The following is a 23,200-nucleotide window of genomic DNA, read 5'->3' on the forward strand; positions in this document are numbered from 1 at the left end:
CTTCATCCCCCTCTATAAAGGGTGATCATTGTAAACGTTATAATTCATTCAATACAATTGATACATTCTCCCATATACAATTAAACATGGTATCACGAGCCATACGATCCTAACCCTAAACACAAGCCGTTTTTTTTCAAAGCACAAGAACTCAGAATCTTGTTCATCACACGACTCATATCAGCCCCGAACCTGCACCAATTAGCAAAATCAAGTGAAAGCAACCGATGGCCACAAAAACAGTCGAATCAGTTTCAATAGGAATCAAACTAGATGGGAATAACTTTCCTTTCTGGTCTCGTCTAATGCGAATAGCAGTTGGAGGTCGTGAATTGCTCGACCATCTTGAAGGCGATACAGATCCACCCAAGAAAGACGACCCGAAATTCAAATCATGGCAGGCGGAAGATTACGTCGTTTTTTCTTGGTAGATCCAAAACATGGAGCAACGCTTGGTGTTATAGTTTGCTCAACACCAAACTGAGGCCGCAATATGGCGGAGCCTCGCTACCACGTTTGGCGCTCGCAAGGATCCCGTCCAGATATATGATCTGGAGGATCGAACCAACAAGCTGGTTCTAAGAACTGATAAACTCGAAGCCTACTGGGCAGAGCTACAGAACTTATGGGTCGGGATGGATAACCGGAAGCCCTGCCCATACACATGTTGCGACAAAGGTGTCAAGATCTATCAGACGGAGACAAAAATCAAGAGACTCCATCAATTCCTCTCCGGCGTGAACAGCAAATACGATGGACTCTGGAGGGAGTTGTTTAAGGAAGATCCTGCACCCGACGCCAAGACCGCGCACGGGATTTTGAAGCAAGAGGAAGAACGCAGCGGGATCTGGAGGCAGCCCCTACCTCCAGATTCCGGCATCGGTGCCGGATTCGGAATCCGTCCTTCTTACCCTCCTCATCCGCATCAACAGAATCTACAGCCACCGCGTGGCCAGCAACCGCAACCGCCACGCCGAGGCCAACCTCCGACCGGATCTGCCTCAAATCGGAATAGAGAAAAGGAAGATAAATCCAAAATTTATTGCACCCATTGTCAGATGCCTCAACATACTAAAGAAACATGTTTCCAGTTAATAGGATACCCAGAATGGTGGGAGGACGGGCATAAGCAGCCAAATCAGAATCAGACGGCGAAAGGGAGGTCCGCCGTCAGTTTTCCTACCAACGAACAAGACATTCAGTCCGGAGGCGATTCAAATGGGACTTCTTACGGAACACCTGGAGGTGGTCCGACGGAGACGGCAACCGGCGGGTGGTGGGCGACGAACCCAGTGGTCAACGGCAGGGAGGCGCAGCCGACGGGAGCAAAAGCTAATCTCGCGGCGCAGACAAGCTTTGGAGGTAACGGGTTTAGGTTTTTCAATCTAAACCCACAATCCACCTTATATTTAGATAAAGAACCCCATTACATGCATGATTTAGGAATTGCACCCCAGAATTGTGATACATTGCGAATCGACCCCAGAATTATGTGTAGTAATCATTTTGCAATCCTTGATAATGGTTCTGAAAATTTCAAGGTGTGTCATGTTAAAAAATCAGTTACAGAAGATTATAGGGGATGGATATTTGATTGTGGAGCGACAGACACTATGACATATTATAAGTCTGATTTTGATGAATTGTTTCAAGCTAAACGTACTTATGTGGAAACCGCTGGTGGTGATTTGGCTCCTGTGGAAGGGGCGGGAACTGTGAAAATTTCTCCTACTTTGACAATATCAAATTGTCTCTATGTTTCATCTCTGTTACAAAAATTAATGTCTATTAGTCATGTAACTAGGGAACTCAATTGCACTCTGTTGATGCATCCAAAATTTTGTTTACTACAGGATATCCGGACGGGGAAGATCATTGGGCGTGACACTGAGCGTCGAGGGTTGTACTATGTAGATGAGATAGCTGAAACTGGCAGGGCAATGCTGGCTTACGGATATTCGGAACGGGACTTATGGTTATGGCATAGGCGGTTAGGACACCCGTCTTCTAGTTATTTGAATATTTTATTTCCGCACCTTTTTAAGAATTCAGTTTTTTAGTGTGAGATTTGTATTTTGGCCAAGAACAAACGACAGAATTTTAAACCCAGTAATACTAGAGTCGATTCTGTTTTCTCGCTTGTTCATTCCGATGTGTGGGGTCCGGCTCCAGTACTTGGGGGAGGAGGATTTCGGTATTTTGTTACTTTTATTGATGATTGCACCCGCATGACTTGGGTGTATTTTCTAAAAAATAAATCTGACGTCTTTGAAAAGTTTACATTTTTTATAAATTGATCCTTACGCAGTTCAATACAAAAATCAAAACCCTTAGGTTTGATAATGGGGGGAATTTGTTAACACAAAAATGAGAGACTTTTGTGCCCAAACTGGTTTAGTACACCAAACTTCTTGTGCTTACACACCTGAGCAAAATGGGGTAGCTGAACGTAAGAACCGTATTATTCTTGAAATGACTAGGGCCATCCTTTTTTACTCAAAAGTCCCAAAGTCCTTCTGGCCAGAAGCCGTTGCCACATCTGCCTACCTTATTAACCGTTTGCCGACAAAAATACTTGACAAAAGAAACCCTCTCCAAGTCCTGTCCACACTAACCAATATTCCTCTCGCATTATCTCTAGATCTCCGTATATTTGGTTGCTCTGTCTATGTCCATATCCCAAAACATGAGCATACAAAACTTTCTCCCTGTGTCGTCAAATGTGTCTTTGTTGGGTATGGGTCTAATGAAAAGGGCTATAGATGCTACAATCCCAAAACTAGACAGATCACCACAACCATGAATTGCACCTTCCTAGAAACATAATTCTTCTACAATACCCAACTTACCAGCCAGGGGGAGAGTGAAATAGACTTCAATGCTAGTGACATGTTAAGTTGGGCACCTACGACCATCAATCATAATCCTACTGGAGATCGACCCGAGTCAGATACATCTGTCGCCGAGCAAGTTTTGCCTACTGTACAACCTGAGGAGCCCATTGCTCACCCAACGTCGCCTCCCGCTTTGGTATCCAAGGTAAATAATGTCGTTGAGAATTCCCTTACTACTGACAATATGCATGATGAGATTATTGACGGGGATACCGGACAATACATCCTACCTACAAGGAGCACGAGAGGAATTCCGCCAAAACGGTATTCTCCAGAGAAGATAGACAGACGGTCACGATACGCGATAGGAAATGTGGCCAAGGCAAACATGACAAAGATGGCGAGGGCGTTTGAAGCTGCTTTATATGAAGAAGAGGAAATTCCACAGACATGGATGGAGGCTATCAAAGTCAAACATTGGAGAGAAGCAATGTTGTTGGAGTTAAAAGCATTGGCAAGGAATCACACTTGGGTGAAGTGTCTTCTTCCTGAAGGGAAGAAACCTGTAGGTTGCAGATGGGTATATACGATAAAGAGAAGACCAGATGGATCCATTAAAAGATACAAAGCCCGCTTAGTAGCAAAAGGATACACTCAGACATACGGTGTAGACTACTCAGAGACATTCTCCCCTGTGGCTAAGATGAACACTGTACGAGTACTACTATCTATTGCAGCCAATAAGGACTGGCCATTGCATCAGTTCGATGTAACAAATGCCTTCCTACACGGTGAGCTGAAGAAGGAAGTCTATATGGTGGTTCCTCCTGGTTTTGAAGATGAGTTTGCAGCTGGAGAAGTCTGCTTATTAAAAAGGACTTTGTATGGGTTGAAACAATCTCCAAGAGCTTGGTTTGGGAGGTTTACAGAGGTGATGAAAAAATATGATTACCAACAGAGTCATGCTGATCATACGCTGTTCTTGAAGAAGAAAGGAGACAAGATCACGTGTTTAATAATCTATGTTGACGACATGATCATCACAAGAGACGGCACAGAAGAGATAGAGCAGTTGAAAAATAATCTTGCCAAGGAATTTGAGATGAAAGATTTAGGGGAACTCAAATAATTCCTAGGCGTTGAAGTCTTAAGATCAAGGGAAAGAATCTTCATTAGTCAAAAGAAGTACATTCTTGATCTATTAGCAGAAACAGGGATGATGGAGTGCAAACCGGCAGAGACACCAATTGTTGTGAATCATGGACTTCAGATTGTAGAAGGAGCAAAACTAGCCGATAAAGAAAGGTATCATAGACTAGTAGGTAAGTTGATTTACCTATCTCACACCAGACCCGACATAGCTTATGCAGTTAGTGTGGTTAGTCAGTTTATGCATCGCCCGCAAAATGATCACCTTGAAGCGGCATTAAGAATAGTCAGATATTTGAAGAGGACTTTTGATCATGGAATAATGTTCAAGAAAAATGGTCACTTTGAAGTTCATGGATACACAGACGCTGACTGGGCTGGGAACCCGATGGATAGAAGATCAACCTCAGGGTACTTTACCTTTGTAGGGGAAACCTTGTCACGTGGAAAAGTAAGAAACAAAAGGTTGTGGCATTATCAAGTGCTGAAGCTGAGTTCATGGGCATTAGGAACGGTTTAACGGAAGTATTGTGGCTTAGAGGGTTGATGAGTGAATTAGGACTTGTGTCACAAAACACTTGTCAATTATTCTGTGATAACAAGGCAGCAATCAGTATTGCAGAAAATCCAGTCCAACATGATCGAACAAAGTACGTTGAAGTGGACAGACATTTCATCAAGGAAAATATTGAATCTGGTATTGTTAAATTTCTTTTTGTTCGCTCTGAAGATCAGTTAGCTGATATTCTGACTAAAGCAGTGGGAGCAAAGGATTTCTATGAAGTGCTTGGCAAGTATCGAAAATCCCGTGACTTAACTTGAGGGGGAGTGTTAGAATATGTTTGAATATACGAGCAAATCAAATTAAGAGGATATCATGAGATTTATTTCCATATAAAGTGTGTATATTTTTAGGTGGATATTATGTATTTCTTGCTCCCTACTTCATCCCCCTCTATAAAGGGTGATCATTGTAAACGTTATAATTCATTCAATACAATTGATACATTCTCCCCAATACAATTAAACATTTTTTATAAATGAAAACAAATGTAAAGATCTCATGTTACGAAGGATACGAACACGGACATCTAGACTCAACAGACGCTCACTCTAATTTCTGCCTTTTGTAGCTATGTTAGAGTAAGTTACACTACAGGCTTTTATCTAGCTTTATTCATGCATTTGATGTTCACATTTGCTTAGCGAATAGTTGGTTTTTCAAGGCCCCTAAACCCATTTTGAAGTTTATACTATTTTAACTAGAAAATTAACCCACGAACTATTAAATGAGTATATCATGGTAATTATCCTGACTAGCTGTAACATAGATAGTCTACCAAACGAGTTACTTCGTACTTTTGTACTCCCTCCGTTCCTTGTTAATAGAGACGTTGCTTTTTGGCACGGAGTTTGAGAATAGTGTGTTTGGATGATGAATAAAGTAAGCGAGAATGAAACAAGAGAGATGAAGATAGAATAAGTAAGTGAAAGGATCACTTTTGACAAAAAGAGAAATGACTCAATTATGTCGCAAATTTTCAAAATAGAAAAATGACTAAATTAACATGGAACGGAGGGAGTATTTGTTTTTAAAATATATTTATAACTTACGGTAATTTCTAAATTAAGTCATTAAGAGCGTCCACTATAGGGGAGCCGCGGCTCGTGGCTTGGCCGCGGCCCCCTATAACGCAGGCCATGGAATTTCGCGGCGGGGGGTTGCCCAGGAGAGAGCCACGCCGGCGGCTCGGCCGAGGCACTTGGGCAGGGGCCGCGGCTCCCATCATTTTCGATTTTTTTTATTTTGTTAATTCTATAAATCTACCCATTTTCCCCATTTTTTTACCTATTCCAATCGCCACTCTTTTCAATTTATCTCAATTCTACTTTGAAAAAATGAGTGCCGACGATGAGTTTGGATAATTGGTCGATAGTGAGTTCGATGAACTGGTTGAAGAGGTGCAACGTGAAGCTGACGAGGAGGAGGCGGCGGCAGCGGCGGTCCTTCGGCCGTTCCATCATCGAGGGACAATCTGTCGTGACCATGTCGGGGCCGACCAGCGATTGATGGAAGACTACTTTGGCGATAACCCCCGTTATCCGCCAGAGATTTTCCATTGCTGATTCAGAATGGCGCAACGGCTCTTCATCCATATAGCGACGACATTGGCGCAGCGGTACAAGTGCTTCACACTGCGACGTGATGCTAGCAGTCGACCCGGATTGTCGACATATTAGTAGTGTACCGCTGCAATTAGGCAGCTTGCCTATGCCGGTCCCCGCTGACATGTTCGACGAATACCTACAGATGGGTGAAACAACTTCCCTAAGGACGCTGAGACAGTTTTGTAATGGCATCCAGGATATCTTCGGTCCGGAGTATCTACGGAAGCCAAATGCCGATGAATGCTAGAGATTGATAGATATGCACGGGACGGTGCACCATTTTCCCGGGATGTGGGGCAGTATCGATTGCATGCACTGGGAGTGGAGGAACTGCTCGGTGGATTGGAAGGGGCAGTTCACATCTGGATTCAAAGGGAGACACCCCACGATGATACTGGAAGCCGTTGTTGACTATCGTTTGTGAATCTGGCATGCGTATTTTTGTGTTGCAGGGTCAAACAACGACATCAACGTTCTACAGTTGTCTCATCTCTTCAATGACGTAGTTCCGGGGTGAGGGTCCGATGGTCAGAGTCGTGGCCAACGCACGCAGTATAAAAAGGCATACTATTTGACCGATGGGATATACCCTCGTCGGCCCGTGTTTGTCAAGAAGATCCGGCAACCGGTTGGGCCAAAGCAATCCTATTTCGCGGCAAAACAAGAGAGTGCTAGGAAGGATATTGAGCGAGCTTTTGGTGTCCTCCAATCGCGATGGGCCATTTTACGGTGCCCGGTACGAGTTTGGCACGAAAATGATGTCACCTCCATCATGTATGCATGTATCATATTGCACAATATGATAATAGATGACGAAGGATTTGCTGCAGAGCGCTGGGCACCAGAAGAGGGTGCTAGTACGAGTCACGGTATTGCCACCGCCCCACTGCAGATGGGTGTACCGCGTAGTGATGCATACTTGATCCAACGGTTCATCGATATGTGGAGGGAAACATCACATACGACACTGCAGGGTGATTTGGTTGAAGAGGTATGGAATCGTAGGGGAGGGGGCAGAGCGTGAAATGCTTTCGCGGTGTAGTTTGTGTGATGTCGATAATTTTCGTTATATAATTTTACCCCTTTCTATAATACAACAAAGATTTTTTTTAATTTTTGTTTTTATTAAATTATGTAATTTTTTATAATTATTATAGTCCGATAATTTTTATTGTAGTTAAATTAAAATACCTCAAAAAATAAAAAAATAATATTTGATGGCTTGGGCTTGTCCACTATAATGTGTATAAGTATTTTTGGTGGCCCGGCCAAGTTTTGTTGCCTAGGCCAAGTTTTGTGGCTTGGCCCAGGGCAACGGGCTCTACTATTGTGGAGACCCTAAGAGATAAAATTTAATTGCTTAATGCTTGACTAACAATGTCTCAAAATTACTTATGAGTTGTCTTATTAACATTATCTCAAAATGCATTAGTTAATCTCTGTCACTAGAGTCGTTTGAGACTTAATTAATGGGATGGAGTGAATATAATTCGTAAAACCACCTAAAGATAGAGCCCAACTATATAGTACAAGTGTTTCATACATGACTTTGAAAATGCAACTGAAAAGAAAATTAAAATGACAACAGGAAGTTGCCGAACAAACTGAAAAAGTTGAAAAGTGGACTACCACATCAAGATTCCCTCGCTTGTTATTACAAGTAGGCCAGCCCATGGAACCCACTATCCTTTTATGATATCCGTCTTTTTATTCCTTTTCCACCACAAAATCAACTACACACTATCACACAGTTTCATGCATACGTGCATGCACCTATAAATGCGTAGGAACATTTTTTTTTATCTACGAAACTTTGTCAAACTACTATCATTTTAGATTTGTAATTGTCTATTATGTATTAAGCATTGTATATTATATAGAGAAACAAGAGTTTTGGATTTGAAACTAAACAAAAATAAATAAAGTAAAAGTATAAAACAAATAAGATAGAATTAGACAAACTAAGGAATTTCAAGGATAATGATTTCACTAACTCTTTTGTTATTCTAATTAGTTCTACGTTCATCCGACTCAAGTTTTACCACGATTTCTCCCTATCATGCAACAATACTCATGTCACAATTATTGTATGATCATATAAGATAAACCAATCACAGCTATCACTGATCTAAGATTAACAATAATCAAGGTAACGGACAATTAATCGAACAAAAGTTCAAGAAAAATCAAGTGGAACGAGTTCTGAACATTAAACATAAAAAGAACTACATAAAAATTAATTACTATCAAACCTCAAAATTCTATTGTTTAGTAATCCATAGATAGATGAACTAAAACAATAATTAAAATACGAGACGCGAAATAAATAAACAAAACCCAAAGTTGAATCTTGAAGAATTAAAATATGGAGTGGAGAGGGAGGAGCCTTGGAGGCTCCCCTTTTGGGGGCTATGAATGGGTGAATATTACGAATTAGGTTATGGTGTATACATAGGCTTGAAAAGGATTTAAATTTGGTAAAAAGTTTCCTCCAAGCAATAATAAAGATGGAATTTTCGTGCCCCATAGTAGAAGGAAAAGATTTGGATTCACAATGTAATGTCTTCTTTCCTTATTTAAATTTTCGCCTAAACTGCATTTGACAGCTTTGCGCAACTTTGGTAGAACGGCTTTAACTTTCTTCACAAAACTCTGATTGAGATGATCTTGGCACCAATGTGAAGATCTTTTGAAGACGAAGAGAATGACATATACAACGACCTGGTCGGACTTCAGGATCACCGGAAAATTGAGTTTGAACACAGGTTGTTGTGCGCCGCGTTTTCCCAGCGGGCGCTGGAGAGAGTCAGAGAGTTCTGGAGTGATTTTCAGCCACCGCTGGCGTGCGCCAGCGGTCCACTGGGTTGCCTTCTGCTCCAGCTTCCGAACTTTGACGTTTTTATGCTCTTTTTCAGCTCTATTTTGCACATTTCTCACAAAACACGTCAAAATGCCAAAATAGATAAAATATACAAATAATGGACATGTAATGCAACTTTGACACTTAAAAGGGACCACAAAATGGTCTTAAAATAGTGCAAAATCTAGGAGTATCATACCCCCAAATTTGAATATTTGTTTGTCCTCAAACAAAATAAGAAAGAAACATAAAATAGAAGCACGGATTGCACAGACGAGACTTCATTATTGCCTCAAAAGTATGGAATAAGTAGATTAAGCATTAATTAACGCAATCAAAACAAGGGCAGCAACTTCACACATTAACTTTACCTATCAAATGATGGAATTTTGGGTTGAAATTTTGCAGGTAAATAGTTCATATATCAAGGTTCGTACACACCAAAAATCAGCTCAATCCAACAACAATAGATCAATAAACAAACATAGGCTAAAACAAGGAAAAACAAAGAAAATGAAATTTCATAGAGGCATATAATCAAACACTTACTAGGCAACTAGGCTCTAGATACCAAATGATAAGGATTCTTGTGAGGGAATCCTTCCATGTGCCCAAGAAATACCTAAAATAGTGTTTGACTCCAATTTTTTAGTTAAGATAAAAATGATAGGTTGAGCTAGCCACAAAAACTAGCCTCAAAAAGGAGTTTGGTGGAGAGGTTAGAAAAGGAAGAAGGGTGTAAAGAGGGAGGAATCCTCTTTGGGGACCTATGACCTCCCACAAGAAGATGTGGGCAACCCTAGGCTACTTTCATCCAAATCAAACATTCCATTGACTCCACATTCATGACTACACCACCATAAATGCATACCTATACTTGATCTAGTCTAATGAACATAAACCAAGCAACCTACATGTAGGAATTTGGATAAAAATCTCACAAGGGAGATGCTCTCAAAGGAGTCTTCAAAATATCATTCACCATAGTCTTCCAATAAAAGTCTTACAAAATAGTATTTATAGCTAGGGTTGGAATCCCAAACTTGAACCAAATCAAGGTGTAAAAATAATCATATGCAAGACCAATTAACCAACCATGATTCAAAAATCATCCCCCATCATGATCTTTATCCCCCAATAATTTGCAAGAATTTTCAATAGTAGACCAAGATCATGCAAAACAATTTAAGCTCAAAAATATACACAAGTCATGCAAGATAAAATAGCGTCACAATGCTATGAACATGAACTATGCGTATCAACAATCAAGTCAATGGGGTATTCAAATTTCATCCACAACAAGAAGCTAATTCAAGCATGCCCAACAATAATTAATTCCAATAAATCCAACTAACAAATTCCCCAACAAATTATCAAAAGTATATCATCCTCCATCAAACTCCAATCTAAACTACCAAAATATATACCAACAACAAAGTCATCCAATGAAAGAATTCAAGATCAAAGCTCAGAAATTACAAGAAGAATGTACCTTGCGTTGGAACAGTTTGGTAGAATCCAAAGAATTTAATTGAGTGATGTGAATTTGGAGTGTGGGTGTGTGAATAATGTGGAGAAGTAGAATTTAAAGAGAGGGGGCAAGTGGATGCTAGGTTTAGAAATAATGAAAGAAGGAAGAAGGAAACATACCTTATATAGAATGTCGCGTCTGACTCACCACAGCGGTCGCTGACTGTAGTCCAGCGAACCGCTGAGGATGGTTTTTCCTCACTGTTCCTCTTTCGCTGCTCCAATTTTTTTTTTGAAAAATGAAAAATCCGAGCAAGGAAAATTTTTATTTTTTTTAGAAAAACGAAAATAAACTAAGAAAGAAAAATTATAATTTTTTTAAAGAAAAACGAAAAGAAAAATTAAAACCTAGAAAATTAAAGTAATATTGGAACACCTATGTTGTTGCGCTCCTTGTTCTCCTCGTGTACCTCATAAAAAATCAAAAGAAGGAAAACTAAAATTAAATAATATTACAATCTAAATTAGTATTATCAACCTTTCTACAATATTAGCTTAACGCAAGAATATTCCCCGGCAACGACGCCAAAAACTTGATGCACTATTTTTTAACACTACAACTACTTGCAAGTATACAATGTAGAAATAGTATAGCTAAAGGTCAGTACCGGGATATCAAACGCGGGGAATATATTTGCAACTGTCTATCATGTACTAAGCATCATATACTATCTAGAGAAACAAGAGTTTTGGGTTCAAAACTAAACAAAAATAAATAACGTAAAAGCATAAAACAAATAAGATAGAATCAGGCAAACTGAGGAATTTCAAGGATAATGATTTAACTAACTCTTTTGTTATTCTAATTAGTTTACGTTCATCCGACTCAAGTTTTACCACGATTTCTCCCTATCATGCAACAATACTCATGTCACAATTATTGTATGAACATATAAGATAAACCAATCAAAGCTATCACCGATCAAAGATTGACAATAATCAAGGTAACAGACAATTAGTCGAACAAAAGTTCAAGAAAAATCAAGTGGAACGAGTTCTGAACATTAAACATAAAAAGAACTACATAAAACTTAATTACTATCAAACCTCAAAATTCTATTGTTTAGTAATCCATAGAGATATGAACTAAAACAATAATTAAAATACGAGACACGAAATAAACAAACAAAACCCAAAGTTGAATCTTGAAGTCTTCATGCTCCTCTTGCCTTGCTTCAATCACCAAGAATGATGGAAGAATTAAAATATGGAATGGAGAGGGAGGAGCCTTGGAGACTCCCCTTTTGGGGGCTATGGATGAGTGAATATTATGAATTAGGTTATAGGGTATATATAGGCTTGAATAGGATTTAAATTTGGTAAAAAGTTTCCTCCAAGCAATAGTAAAGATGGAATTTTCGTGCCCCATAGTAGAAGGAAAAGATTTGGATTCACAAAGTAATGTCTTCTTTCCTTCTTTAAATTTTCGCCTAAACTGTATTTGACAGCTTTGTGCGACTTTGGTAGAACTGCCATAACCTTCTCCACAGAACTCTGATTGAGAATGATACGTACAACGCCTTGATCGGCCTGCAGGATCGCCAGAAAATTGAGTTTGAGCACAGGCTATTGTGCGCTGCGTTTTCCCAGCGGGCGCTGGTGAGAGTCAAAGAGTTCTGGAGTGATTTTCAGCGACCGTTGGCGCACGCCAGCTGTCCACTTGGTTGCCTTCTACTCCAGCTTCCGAACTTTGACTTTTTATGCTTTTTTAAGCTCTATTTTGCACATTTCTCACAAAACACGTCAAAATACCAAAATTGATAAAATATACAAATAATGGACATGTAATGCAACTTTAACACTCAAAACGGACCACAAAATTTCCTTAAAATAGTGTAAAATCCGAGCGTATCAAGATCCGTCAATTACGAATAACTATAAATTAAAGTACTTTTTACTATTTCTAAGTTTTTTCAGACGAAAATACCCCCATGACATGAAGGGCAATTTGAAACAATTTGAAAACTTATAAACATTCAATCCAACTATACTATTGCCTTTATTCCAAAAAGAAAAATCTATATAGCGACAGGGGCGGAGCCAGGAATTTACAGGGAGGGGGACAAATTTATCAATAAAGAAAATTTAAGAATTTGAGGAGGGACATTCACTGAGAAATTAAAAGAAATAAATTTTACAATTGGTAATATATGCAGTGCATGGAATACAAAATATGAGGCGGGGCAAAGTCACTCATATGCCTTTACTAGATCCGCCTTGTATAGTGATACCTCAAATTATACATTGATTGTAATTGTACTAAACTTATCACATACTCATATCTTTTAAAAATATCTTTACTATATATTTTTTATGCATTTTCTAAATTTTGATATGATATACTGTAATGTTGTTTGATAAACTCGTTATTTTGTGGTTTTTGACTTAGTCGAATGACGTGTTTATTGTCGAGATTAGTGACTTGAAGTCTATGTTTGTGTCATTCTTGTACCAATTGGTTATATGACGAGTTTACTGAGAATTTTTTGAGAATTAGGTGAATAAAGTGATGAAAAATGGTAAAGAGCATGGTATAGGGACGAGACAGAGGCTTCGAGTAGCTCGAGTAGCTTACAGAGCAACCTAGAGTGTCTGCTTAGAGATGACCGAGAAGCGGCATTCCAAAGAGGCCGAGCGGACCGGGTGGTCTCCGCCTCTCTCGGTCTCTCCGTCATTTTCTTTAGAATTGTTTATTCGTGCAGAGTCTAACTCGTTTGAAAATTGTTTATTGTCCTTTCTTTATTTACTTAGAGTTGGCATTATTGTTAGGATAATATTATGACGTTTTCAAGGTTAATTCAGTTATTAAGTTTTTGGTCAAATATGTATGTTTTTCCCCTTTCTTCCCCGCTTCTTTAATCTTCCCCCAGTCACGATCAACCGTGTTTTCTATCCTTAGAAAATGCGGGCGTGACAAGTGTAGTGTGTGAAATGTGTGTGAAGTGTGTGAATTGCATGTAGTGTGTGAAATGTGTGTAGTGTGTGATGTGTGTGAACTGTATAACATGTGTGTAGTGTGTGAAATGTGTATATTGTGTGAAATGTGTGATTGTGTGAAGTGCGTGTAGTATGTATAGTGTGTGAAGTGCGTGTAGTGTGTGTGAAATATATGTACTATGTGTAGTGTGTGAAGTGTGTGTGGATTTTTCAATTATTAAAAATTTTAAAATTTTAATTTTATTGAAAAATTGTGATGATATTAAATTTAAATATAATATAAATAATATTTATATAATTTTGTTAAAATTTAAAATAAGAAGAAAGGAAAATAGAATGGAATGGAATGGTCATTCCTTAGCTAAATGGATGGAATGACAATTACATGTGGAATGGAATGGTGATTCCTAAGAAAAAAATTTACCAAGGAAATGAATGGAATGTAGGTAGGAATGTCATTCCGTTCCCCCATTTCATTCCATCATACTAAGTAGGGCTTAGGGGCTTCTTGGTGTTACAACTTCAAATACTATTGACACAGAAGAATATCATTCTAATATTTCGATTATACATATATTTTTGAAACATTAATTGACTTCTTTTATAACTTATTGTTGAACAATTAATCATTATTTTTTATATTATGTAAATTTGGAAATTTTATCATCAATTATTTGCTGTAAACTCGATTAGCCCGTTGGGTTAGCCCAAAACTGAACTGTTTAGGATTAGGGTTGAAAAATTCAGCTTGATAAAATTTATGTCCGATTAGCTTACAACCCGACAAGGACCGGTCCGAAACCCACTGAGCTGATGCGACTGATCCCTATTGAATATAGTGTTGCTATATTAGACTCGTTTTGTTAATTTCGAATGCATGTTATTAATTATTAAAAAGCAATATTTCAAATTATGATAAAATATTGTTCATTATAATATTCGGTTATACTGCATTTTGTATTACTTGTAATATGATCTCGCTTTGGTAGGTATCAAATAGATAGTGGACTGATATGTTGGAAAAGCTATACTGTTCTGCTACAAAGTTTGTTAGAGTATATGAGATGTTGATAACATTAGTTGCTTCATTCCTGAAACTCGAATTCCTTGTAAAACCAAAAATGATTCTGAGCACAACATGGATTCGAATGCCTACAGTAACCAATTACAAGAAATTAAAAATAAAAATGAAATAGATTTCCACGTGGGAAGGTGTATGAAAATAATGAAATCTGCAGCAAAGATGAATAAAAAAGGAGGTCAATTTCTGGTGATTAGACAGAGTAACAGGTGAGATTTGTGTGTAAATCACACACACCAAACCGTATCTTACGGTTAATCAAATACAAACAAAAACCCGCAAATCCACACAAATTCAAATCTAGTTTTTTAGAGATTCAAAACTCAGTCCATGCTTCTTCTTCTCTCTCCTCTCTGCAAATTTGTGCTCAACTCTACTGTCATTTTGTATTAACCTTGAGATCTTCACCATTTTATGAGAAGGTGCCTCTCACTTTCTCACTTCCACTATATAATCTCCACCGACTGCATTCAATTTAAACGCCTGCAGCTTTTAATCAATGCGCTCTGATCGCACTTCTTAATCAATTTCTGCCTGCCAATTTCTCTCAATTTCAGCTTTTTTTTGCAATGGATAGACGATTGATCAAGCCGATTAGGGCGCCGTTGCTGCTAAAGGATCATCTGCTTGATGACATGAGCTCGTGCTCATCCAACGGCTTCAAATCATTCCCCCGCCGCCAATGCTGCACCGCCGTCCGATTACTCGACGCCACGCGCAGCCAAAAAGCTTTCGTGAAACCGCCCGCTCTCTCGGCTCTCCAGAGCGTCATCGCCGCCGTGAAACGCCTCGCGAAGTCGCCGGAGAAGAAGAAGAAGAAGAAGGTGAAATTGAATCTCGACTCTTTTTTGCCTCGGAGTTTCTCCAAGAGGCTGTTCAGAAGAGGCGGTTTCCGGAGGAGGCAGGCCGAGCCGAAGGAGATCCAACGGTGGAAATCGTTCGATCAGCTGATGAAAGAGGACGACATCCAGCCGCCGTCGGATCGCTCGACGAATGATAGTAGCGATTTCACTGCGACAGAAGGCGGTAACTCTTCTTCAGAAGTAGAAGTAACTTTAAATTTACCACCTCAGCACAAAAACGGCGTCGTTGTGGGAGCAGAGTCAACTACCTGCAGCGGTGAAAGCTCAGATACCAACTCTTCAACACAATCAAAGGTTAGAGTTTTTCAATAATTTGCTTAACTTCATTAAATTTTCTAATCAATTGGTTTTGGAATACTACTTTACCTATCTTAGACAGTTAAATTCGAATAGTGACTTGCCCTTAAAAATTGAATTTAAGAAAAGAATATAAAAATAATTGCATATTTGAAATGGTAGATTAGAACTTTCGGTAACGTGAGATATGAAGATGGACTTAATACAGCTGGAGGAACACGTGTGGATACTTGTTTTACCATTCTATATTATTCTTTATTGATATTTATGATATATGTACACAAAAATAAATTTAAAACTTGGCTACTTGGCCTTTTAAATAATTTACTTGTCTCTCCATTTTAAAAATAATGATACTAACAAGAATATGACAAAACAATAAAATATTTACTCAATTTGGACTTGGTGCGACTTATTTTGTTTTTGTGACTATTATACTAACAGAAATTATTTAAATTAGCTTTTATTTTTTTGTTTCTTTGCTTTAGTATTGTTAATTATTTTCATTCGGGCTTCGCAAGAAAACAAAAATAAGTCTTCTCAATATACAATTGCGACAACCGTTAAACCTTGTAGGAGTATTATTTTTTAAGAGAAGCAACCTATTGCGAAATCGTTGAATTGAATATGACTTCAACAAGAATAATAAACTATAAGTACTTGCTTATTTGGTTAATTAATTATTGACTTAATTTTAGCTGGTTACGTAGATCAAACTTGCGCTCAATAACCGATTTTTACTTTCCAAAAAAAATTAAACATGCCTAATAAAGCTCCTATATTAAGAGTACTCGTCATTGGTCACTAGTCACTACGATCGTTTAGATCTAATTTTCTTCACATTAGCTTGTCTCTTTAGTGAGAAAGACTAATACAGTTTCATTTTCGTCGAGTATATAAACGTCATTGATTAATTTGGTTTTTCGAACTCCAAAACAGTAAATGAAATTGAATTTTTATCGACACCCTACAATTGAATTAGATTATACCTTCCCTTCTTTATATGGTAGTAAACCATACCTCTAAGGCTCTAACTGATGAGTGCTAAAATAAATACCGTAGTAGAAAACTCAATCATTTATCTTGGTTAGGTGGGCTTTGATGCAGTCCTATAGCCATTAAATTTGCTGTTTTTTGAATAATAGTCCGTCTCTCGATCCCATAAAAATAGACCATTTTTCTATTTTGGTATGTCCCATAAAAATAGTTCACTTCTATTTTAGTAACTTTTTTTCTCTATTGAGCCAGTCTAATTCTTCACTATCAAAACTTCAAAAAAAATTATTTTGATATCTTTCCTACTTTACTAATTGTGTATTAAAATTTGTGTCATCCCAAAATTGTGTATTTTTATTGAACATATAGAGTATCCTATATTATGCCCAACCCAACGTAGTTTTAAAATCATTTTTAAATGAGATGTGAGGATTTGTTATGAATGATAATCTACTACTACTTCTCAACTGCCGTCAGGTATTAATAAAATACTTTTGGAGAAACTTCAACTTAAGTATATTAATATAATTTCAGTAGGTGTACATACAATAAAATAAATTTTGGGCGTAAAGAAACTAAGGCTCGAAATTTAACCAGAGTGTAAATTGTTTTTGTTCCAATAGTTTTTAATTCGAGAAGGTTATAGTATCATATTTATAGAACTAGGGGAGGCCCCTACAAGAGTATAGCGAACTTGAAAACGAAATATAAGAAAAGTTGGATGTAAAAGTTTCCCTTTTAATAACTTGGCTGACTATGCAACATTATTGCTCTGAAATGAAACTTCCCATTTCACAATCTTGCCCTCTGAGGGGTGGGTCTTTGTTATATTAGACATACATTTTGTCTCATCAACATCAAACTCCAACATTGCGTTTTATGTAGGGAATCAAGTTTGAGGATGTCCATCACAATGATGGATTCAATAATTATGCAATCTTGACTTATGTAATTAATTAACTATTGTAATAAATGAATCTTTTAGTAGAGGTTATATAGTTTTTGGTTTATTTTCTTTGGTATTTAGTGTTAACTACGTGTGATGTGTACATGAACTATAGAAGCAATGGACAAGTGATCAAGAGAAGGAGCAGTTTAGTCCAGTGTCTGTACTGGACTGTCCATTTGATGAAGATGATGAAGTCTCTTCGCCTTTCCAACATAGACTCGCTCTTATGGAAGGTAATTTATCCTTCCTCTTTATACGTCGACTTAAAAATTTTAGTATATCGTGTTAAGGTCGAGTGATATGTTTCGCACATATGGATTCATCTCATGTGGTATGTCTGAGTTTGATGTCTACTTAATTGCAACTATATGATACTCAACCGAAACGATGGCTTGTCATGTCAGATTTTGATGTTAGGTGTGGAAAATATCATCTTGATACATAATTTTGAAATTGAAGATTGAGACAATCCAATTAATATTTATGATATAGATGGAATATGTGACATGGCCATGTATACATAATACAACGTACTTGCAAATACCACAAGAAGGTGTGATCTCATTGTAGGTATTGTTATAGGAACTAGGAAGAAACTTCTCAAGAAGATTCAGAGATTCGAGTACCTAGCAAAGCTCAAGCCAGTGAACCTAACTAGACGATTTGCATCACAAACAGAATCAGATAATGAATCCTTGAGTTCCCCTCTCCCACATTCCTCCACCTCCTCGGATGAAGAAGAAGAAGAGGAAGACATAGAAGAAGAGGACAAGGCAATAGAATTCCTTGGTCAAGTGAAGGCCATCATGCCATCTTATGGCCTCAAAATCAAGGCAGATAAGTTGATGCTAGATTTTTTTAGAGAAAAACTTGGATGCGAATCCTTATTTCATGATGCGTTAGTAGAGATAGCTCGGGATTGGATGAATGGACATGACCCCCTCGGGTTGTTCATGGAATGGGAGGTGGAGAAGAACAGACAAGCTTATCTTGAAAATATGGAAAATGTTGGAGAATGGAAAAGAATGGATCAAGAAAATGGGCAGGTGGTTTCGGAGTTGGAAAGTGAGGTATATGATGCCCTATTGAACGAGGTGTTGTTAGACATCATAAGTTAGAAATAAAATAAACCTAAGCTAGAAATAAAATTATGTGGCTTCTTTCTCGTGTTCCTTTGTAGGAGGAAAATATAGTGGGTTTGAGAATTTTTGTTTGATGTTTGGGTAGAGAACTAGGGAGTACTGCTTTATCCATTTTTTTTCAGGCCATGACTATAATGACTAGTTTTTCAACCTCTTGTTGACAGGAAATTTAGTGAGTTAATTACATGTTTATTTCTTTAGTATTCAGTATCGATTTAAATTACTAGTATTGCTCCTCATCTTTGACCTTGGTTTTTATAATGTTTTTTTGTTGTTAATTTAGTTCAATAAGTGCTTCATTTTAGGAGACGATTACGAAAGGAGTCTCCCCGTCTCTCTCACACACGCGCGCACACACGTAGAATTAGATGATATAAAAAATCCAACTTATATTCGCTCCATATTTTTTTTAAAATTGAATTTAAGAAATGGATATTAAATGGATAAATAAAAAAATGGATAAAGTAAAAGAAAGAAAAAAAGTAAGTGAACAAAGTATATAGAGAATAAAGTAATAGAGAAAATGAAAAAAAAAGTAAGTTACTTATTACTCCCTCCTAAAAACTAATGAATATTAACTATTTTCAATTTATGAACTATTTTCTTTTTATTTCACCCCTGAAAAATATGAAGTTTCTAATTCTGGAGTATGAACTGTTGAGCTCAAGGGCGAAGATAATGAACACGGTTGATGGATGTCGAAGCAATGCAAAATACAATTAAAGTAAAACTAGGGGATTTACGTGGTTCGGTCTTAATAGGCCTACGTCCACAGAGGAACAAGATTTACACTTTTTATTTACTCGTGAAGAAGAAAGAAGATACAATTCGCTCACACTCAAGCTCTAGCTCTCGGTTACAATGAACTCTCAAAGTATTGAAGAAAAACCTCACAAAGATGGTGTGTGTGTGTGTGTTTTGAAGTGAACTAAGAGCAATGTTTTAAAAACCGGACCGGTAAGCGAACCGGCGAGGCTAGTGGTTCATGGTTCAACTGGTCCGATCGGTTGAACCACTGGTCGGACCGGAATACTGTATATATTTAAATATATATTATAAAAAATCTCTGGCAGTCGGCGGCGGTTGGCTTCCGTAGAAACTCTGGACCGAAGATGGCTTGGATGCCCTTACAAAACTGCCTCAAAACCTGTAGGCTTGTCGTCTCACCCATCTACAGGTATTCGTCGAACATGTCTGCCTGCCCGGCATAGGAAGCTGTCTAATAGCTGCGGTGCACTTCTGAAACGTCGAGAGCCCGATCCGGCCGGTCGCATCACGTCGGGGGGTGAAGCACCTGTATCGCCCAGCCAATGTCGTCACTATATGGGTGAAGAGTCGTTGCGACATTCTGAAACGCCAACAGAAAACCTCTGGTGGATAACATGGGTTATCGCCAAAGTAGTCAACCATCAGCATCCGGTCAACCCCGGCATGGTCGCTGATTGTTCGCCGATGATGGATCAGACGAGGGACCGCCGCCTCCCGCTCTGCTTCCTCATCAGCTTCCCGCTGCACCTCTTGAACTAGAAAATCAAACGCTTCATCCCATACTTGTTGATAATCGTCATTATCCATTTTTTGAAAGTGAAATATGGAAAAATTTAGAAGAGTGGATATTGGAGCGGTGCGAAAATAATGAGAGGGAATGGGTGTATATATAGAAATAATGAAGAAAAATAAAAATAATTTTTTTTTAAAATCGACGGCGGCGGCCGCGTCCCTTATGGCCGTGCAATAGGGCGTCGCAAGGCGCGCTGCGCTGCCGGGCCCACCGCCTCTTCCTCGCCGAGCAGCTGGCGCATGGCCTTCCACCCCGACCTGCCATATCCACCCGCGTCCTCCACTATAGGGAGGCGCGGCCCAGCCACCTCCCTCGGTTGGCGCTGATTTATGTATGTATTTAGAGTATCCACAATAGGGATGACACTTCCCTGGACAAGCCACTTTTTTTTCCTCAACCACTTCTGATTTATCCATAGCTACAAAAAAAAGTTTCCACAACAATAGTGGACATTTTTTTTGCCACTTTTCACTTTATTTTATTTTTTGTATATTTTAATTCAATGAATATTAAAATTATCGGACTATACATAATTAGAAAAAACAGCTAATTAAATAAATTAAAATTAAAAACTAAACTTCCGGTCGTATTAAAGTAAGGGAAAAATTATACAATGAAAATTTCATCTATGAAAATCAAACATGTTCTTCACGGTGCGCCCCCTCCCCTACGTGCCCAGACCTCCTCAATCAAATCGGCCTGGAGTTGGGTATGTGTTGTGCTCCTGCGCATATCACTGAAACATTGGAACAGATTTTCATTACTACGTGCAATACCGTGACTTGTATTGGCACCATCTTCCGGTATCCGGTGTTCTGCAGCAAATCCTTCATCTTCTATTATCATATTGTGCAATATGATATATGCTATCATAATATTCGCGACATCATCTTCGTGCCAAACTCGTGTCGGGCACCGTATAATGGCCCATCGCGCTTGGAACACACCAAAAGCTCGCTCAACATCCTTTCTAGCAACCTCTTGTCTTCGCGCAAAATATTGTTTCTTCGCTCCAACCGGTTGGCGAACTGTCTTCACGAATACGGGCCAACGAGGGTATATCCTATCTGCCAAATAGTATCCCCTGTGGGCCAACGAATACGGTATACGGGCCAACGAGGGTATACGGGCCGTTGGCTACGAATCTTATTTCTGGACCCTTCCACCGACACTAATCATTGAAGAGAGGCGGTGTCTGCAGAACGTTGATGTCGTTGTTCGAACCTGCAACACCGAAATACGCATGCCAGATCCGCAAACGGTAGTCAACAACGGCTTCCATAATCATCGAGGGATGTTTTCCTATGAAACCAGTAGTAAACTGGTCTTTCCATGCCACCGGGCAGTTTTTCCACTCCCAATGCATGCAATCGATGCTGCCTATCATCCCTGGGAAACCGTGCACCGAAACGTGCATATCTAGCAGTCTTTGGCACTCATCAGAGGTTAGCTTTCGTAGGAACTCCGGACCAAAGATTTCCCGGATGCCCTTACAAAACTTCCGGAGCACATCTAGGCCAGCCGTCTCACCCATTTGTAGATATTCGTAGAACATATCAGTCGGTCCGGCATAGGCAAGCTGCCTAATTGTAGTGGTGCATTTCTGAAAAGTAGACAGACAAATCCGGCCAGTGCAATCACTCTGGAGGGTGAAGCACCTGTACCACGCCGCCAATGTCGTCGCTATATGGGTGAAGAGTTGTTGCGACATTCTGAAACGCGGACGGAAAATCTCTGGTAAATAAATCATCCATTTTTTAAAAGCAATGAAATCCACAAATTTTAGAGAGACAAAGTATGAATAAAGAGTTGGAATGGTGTGAAAATAATGAGGGGAATGGGGTGTATTTATAGGTAATTAAAATAAATTAAAAAATGAGAAAAAAAAGATTTGTCCACCGTCGCGGCTCACCCGCCGCACAGTAGACCGCCGCGGCATCGCTGCGCCGCTCCCCACCCCGCCGCGTCCTCGCCGTCTACTCGGCGATGGCCTTTCCGCAGCCTCTCACCCGGCTAAGCCGGGCGGATGTTTCCTACACAATAGGCAGGCGAGGCTGCGGCGACTCCAGGGCGGCCGGCACGCCGCCCCTATTGTGGATACCCTTATACCCCTTCAGCCTCGGCGCATGCGGTGCATGTGTTCACTTGAGCTCTCCCGTTTCAACCGCTCTAACCCCACCTTCCTTTTGCTATTTAGTCCCTTCAACTCTTGTTAATTGCATCTATCTCCAACATAGAACTTTCACCAAATCAGTTTGTGATATTCATCCATTACAGCTTCAATACTGTATCATTATGTAGTTTACATACTTATTTAGTCATTATACTTTTTAGATGTGAACTACTATGGTTTTTATTAGTACTGTTTATTCATATAGTGCTAGAGGATAGTGAGATCCACAAAATATCAAATTATTAATTTTTATGGTATAAGTTGTAAATAAAATAATATGAAAGATAGAGGAATGATATGCTATATACCTTATATGAGCTCCTTATGTGAGCGTCACTCTCGTGTGCCTCATGTTTATTATTGTTCGTTTTTATTTAAATATTTAGTTTGATTCTAATACATTAAAAAAATGTTATTGAATTTTTTAATTTTACAAAATTCATAAAAATCAAAGCTTGATTTGCTTGTTTTCTCTATAATTTCAAATAAATTAATAAAATAATAAATCAAGCTTTGATTTTTATGAATTTTGTGAAATTAAAATTTTCAATAACATTTTTTAATGTATTAGAATCAAACTAAATATATAAATCAAAACGAACAACGTTACACGTATATCAAAATAGAATGGTACTCACATAAGGAACTCACGGAAGGTA

General features: G+C 38.7%; 1 protein-coding gene across 3 annotated transcripts; it reads left to right on the plus strand.

The window, feature by feature from the left end:
• Positions 1 to 14,787: 14,787 nt before the first annotated feature.
• On the plus strand, positions 14,788 to 19,007 carry LOC121811441. 3 transcript variants are annotated; one of them, XM_042212296.1, is made up of 4 exons: positions 14,788 to 14,982; positions 15,118 to 15,717; positions 17,778 to 17,898; positions 18,236 to 19,007. In XM_042212296.1, exons 2-4 carry the CDS (start codon positions 15,130 to 15,132, stop codon positions 18,781 to 18,783), a joined length of 1,257 nt encoding a protein of 418 aa, XP_042068230.1. In that variant the 5' UTR covers positions 14,788 to 14,982; positions 15,118 to 15,129; the 3' UTR covers positions 18,784 to 19,007. The 3 variants fall into 3 exon arrangements, with proteins under 3 accessions (XP_042068230.1, XP_042068229.1, XP_042068231.1); XM_042212295.1 differs by having other exon boundaries at positions 14,789 to 15,717; XM_042212297.1 differs by having other exon boundaries at positions 14,792 to 15,717; positions 18,248 to 19,007.
• Positions 19,008 to 23,200: the final 4,193 nt, after the last annotated feature.

This window comes from Salvia splendens, chromosome 7 (assembly GCF_004379255.2).
Source record: "Salvia splendens isolate huo1 chromosome 7, SspV2, whole genome shotgun sequence".
Classification (NCBI taxonomy): Eukaryota; Viridiplantae; Streptophyta; class Magnoliopsida; order Lamiales; family Lamiaceae; genus Salvia; species Salvia splendens.

Excerpts from the sequence above, each read along its gene's own strand:
- LOC121811441 (XM_042212296.1), top strand. The coding sequence starts at position 15,130 with ATGGATAGACGATTGATCAAGCCGATTAGGGCGCCGTTGCTGCTAAAG. Across the intron at positions 15,718-17,777 it reads ACTCTTCAACACAATCAAAG|AAGCAATGGACAAGTGATCA; the intron begins GTTAGAGTTTTT and ends CATGAACTATAG. Across the intron at positions 17,899-18,235 it reads TAGACTCGCTCTTATGGAAG|GTATTGTTATAGGAACTAGG; the intron begins GTAATTTATCCT and ends ATCTCATTGTAG.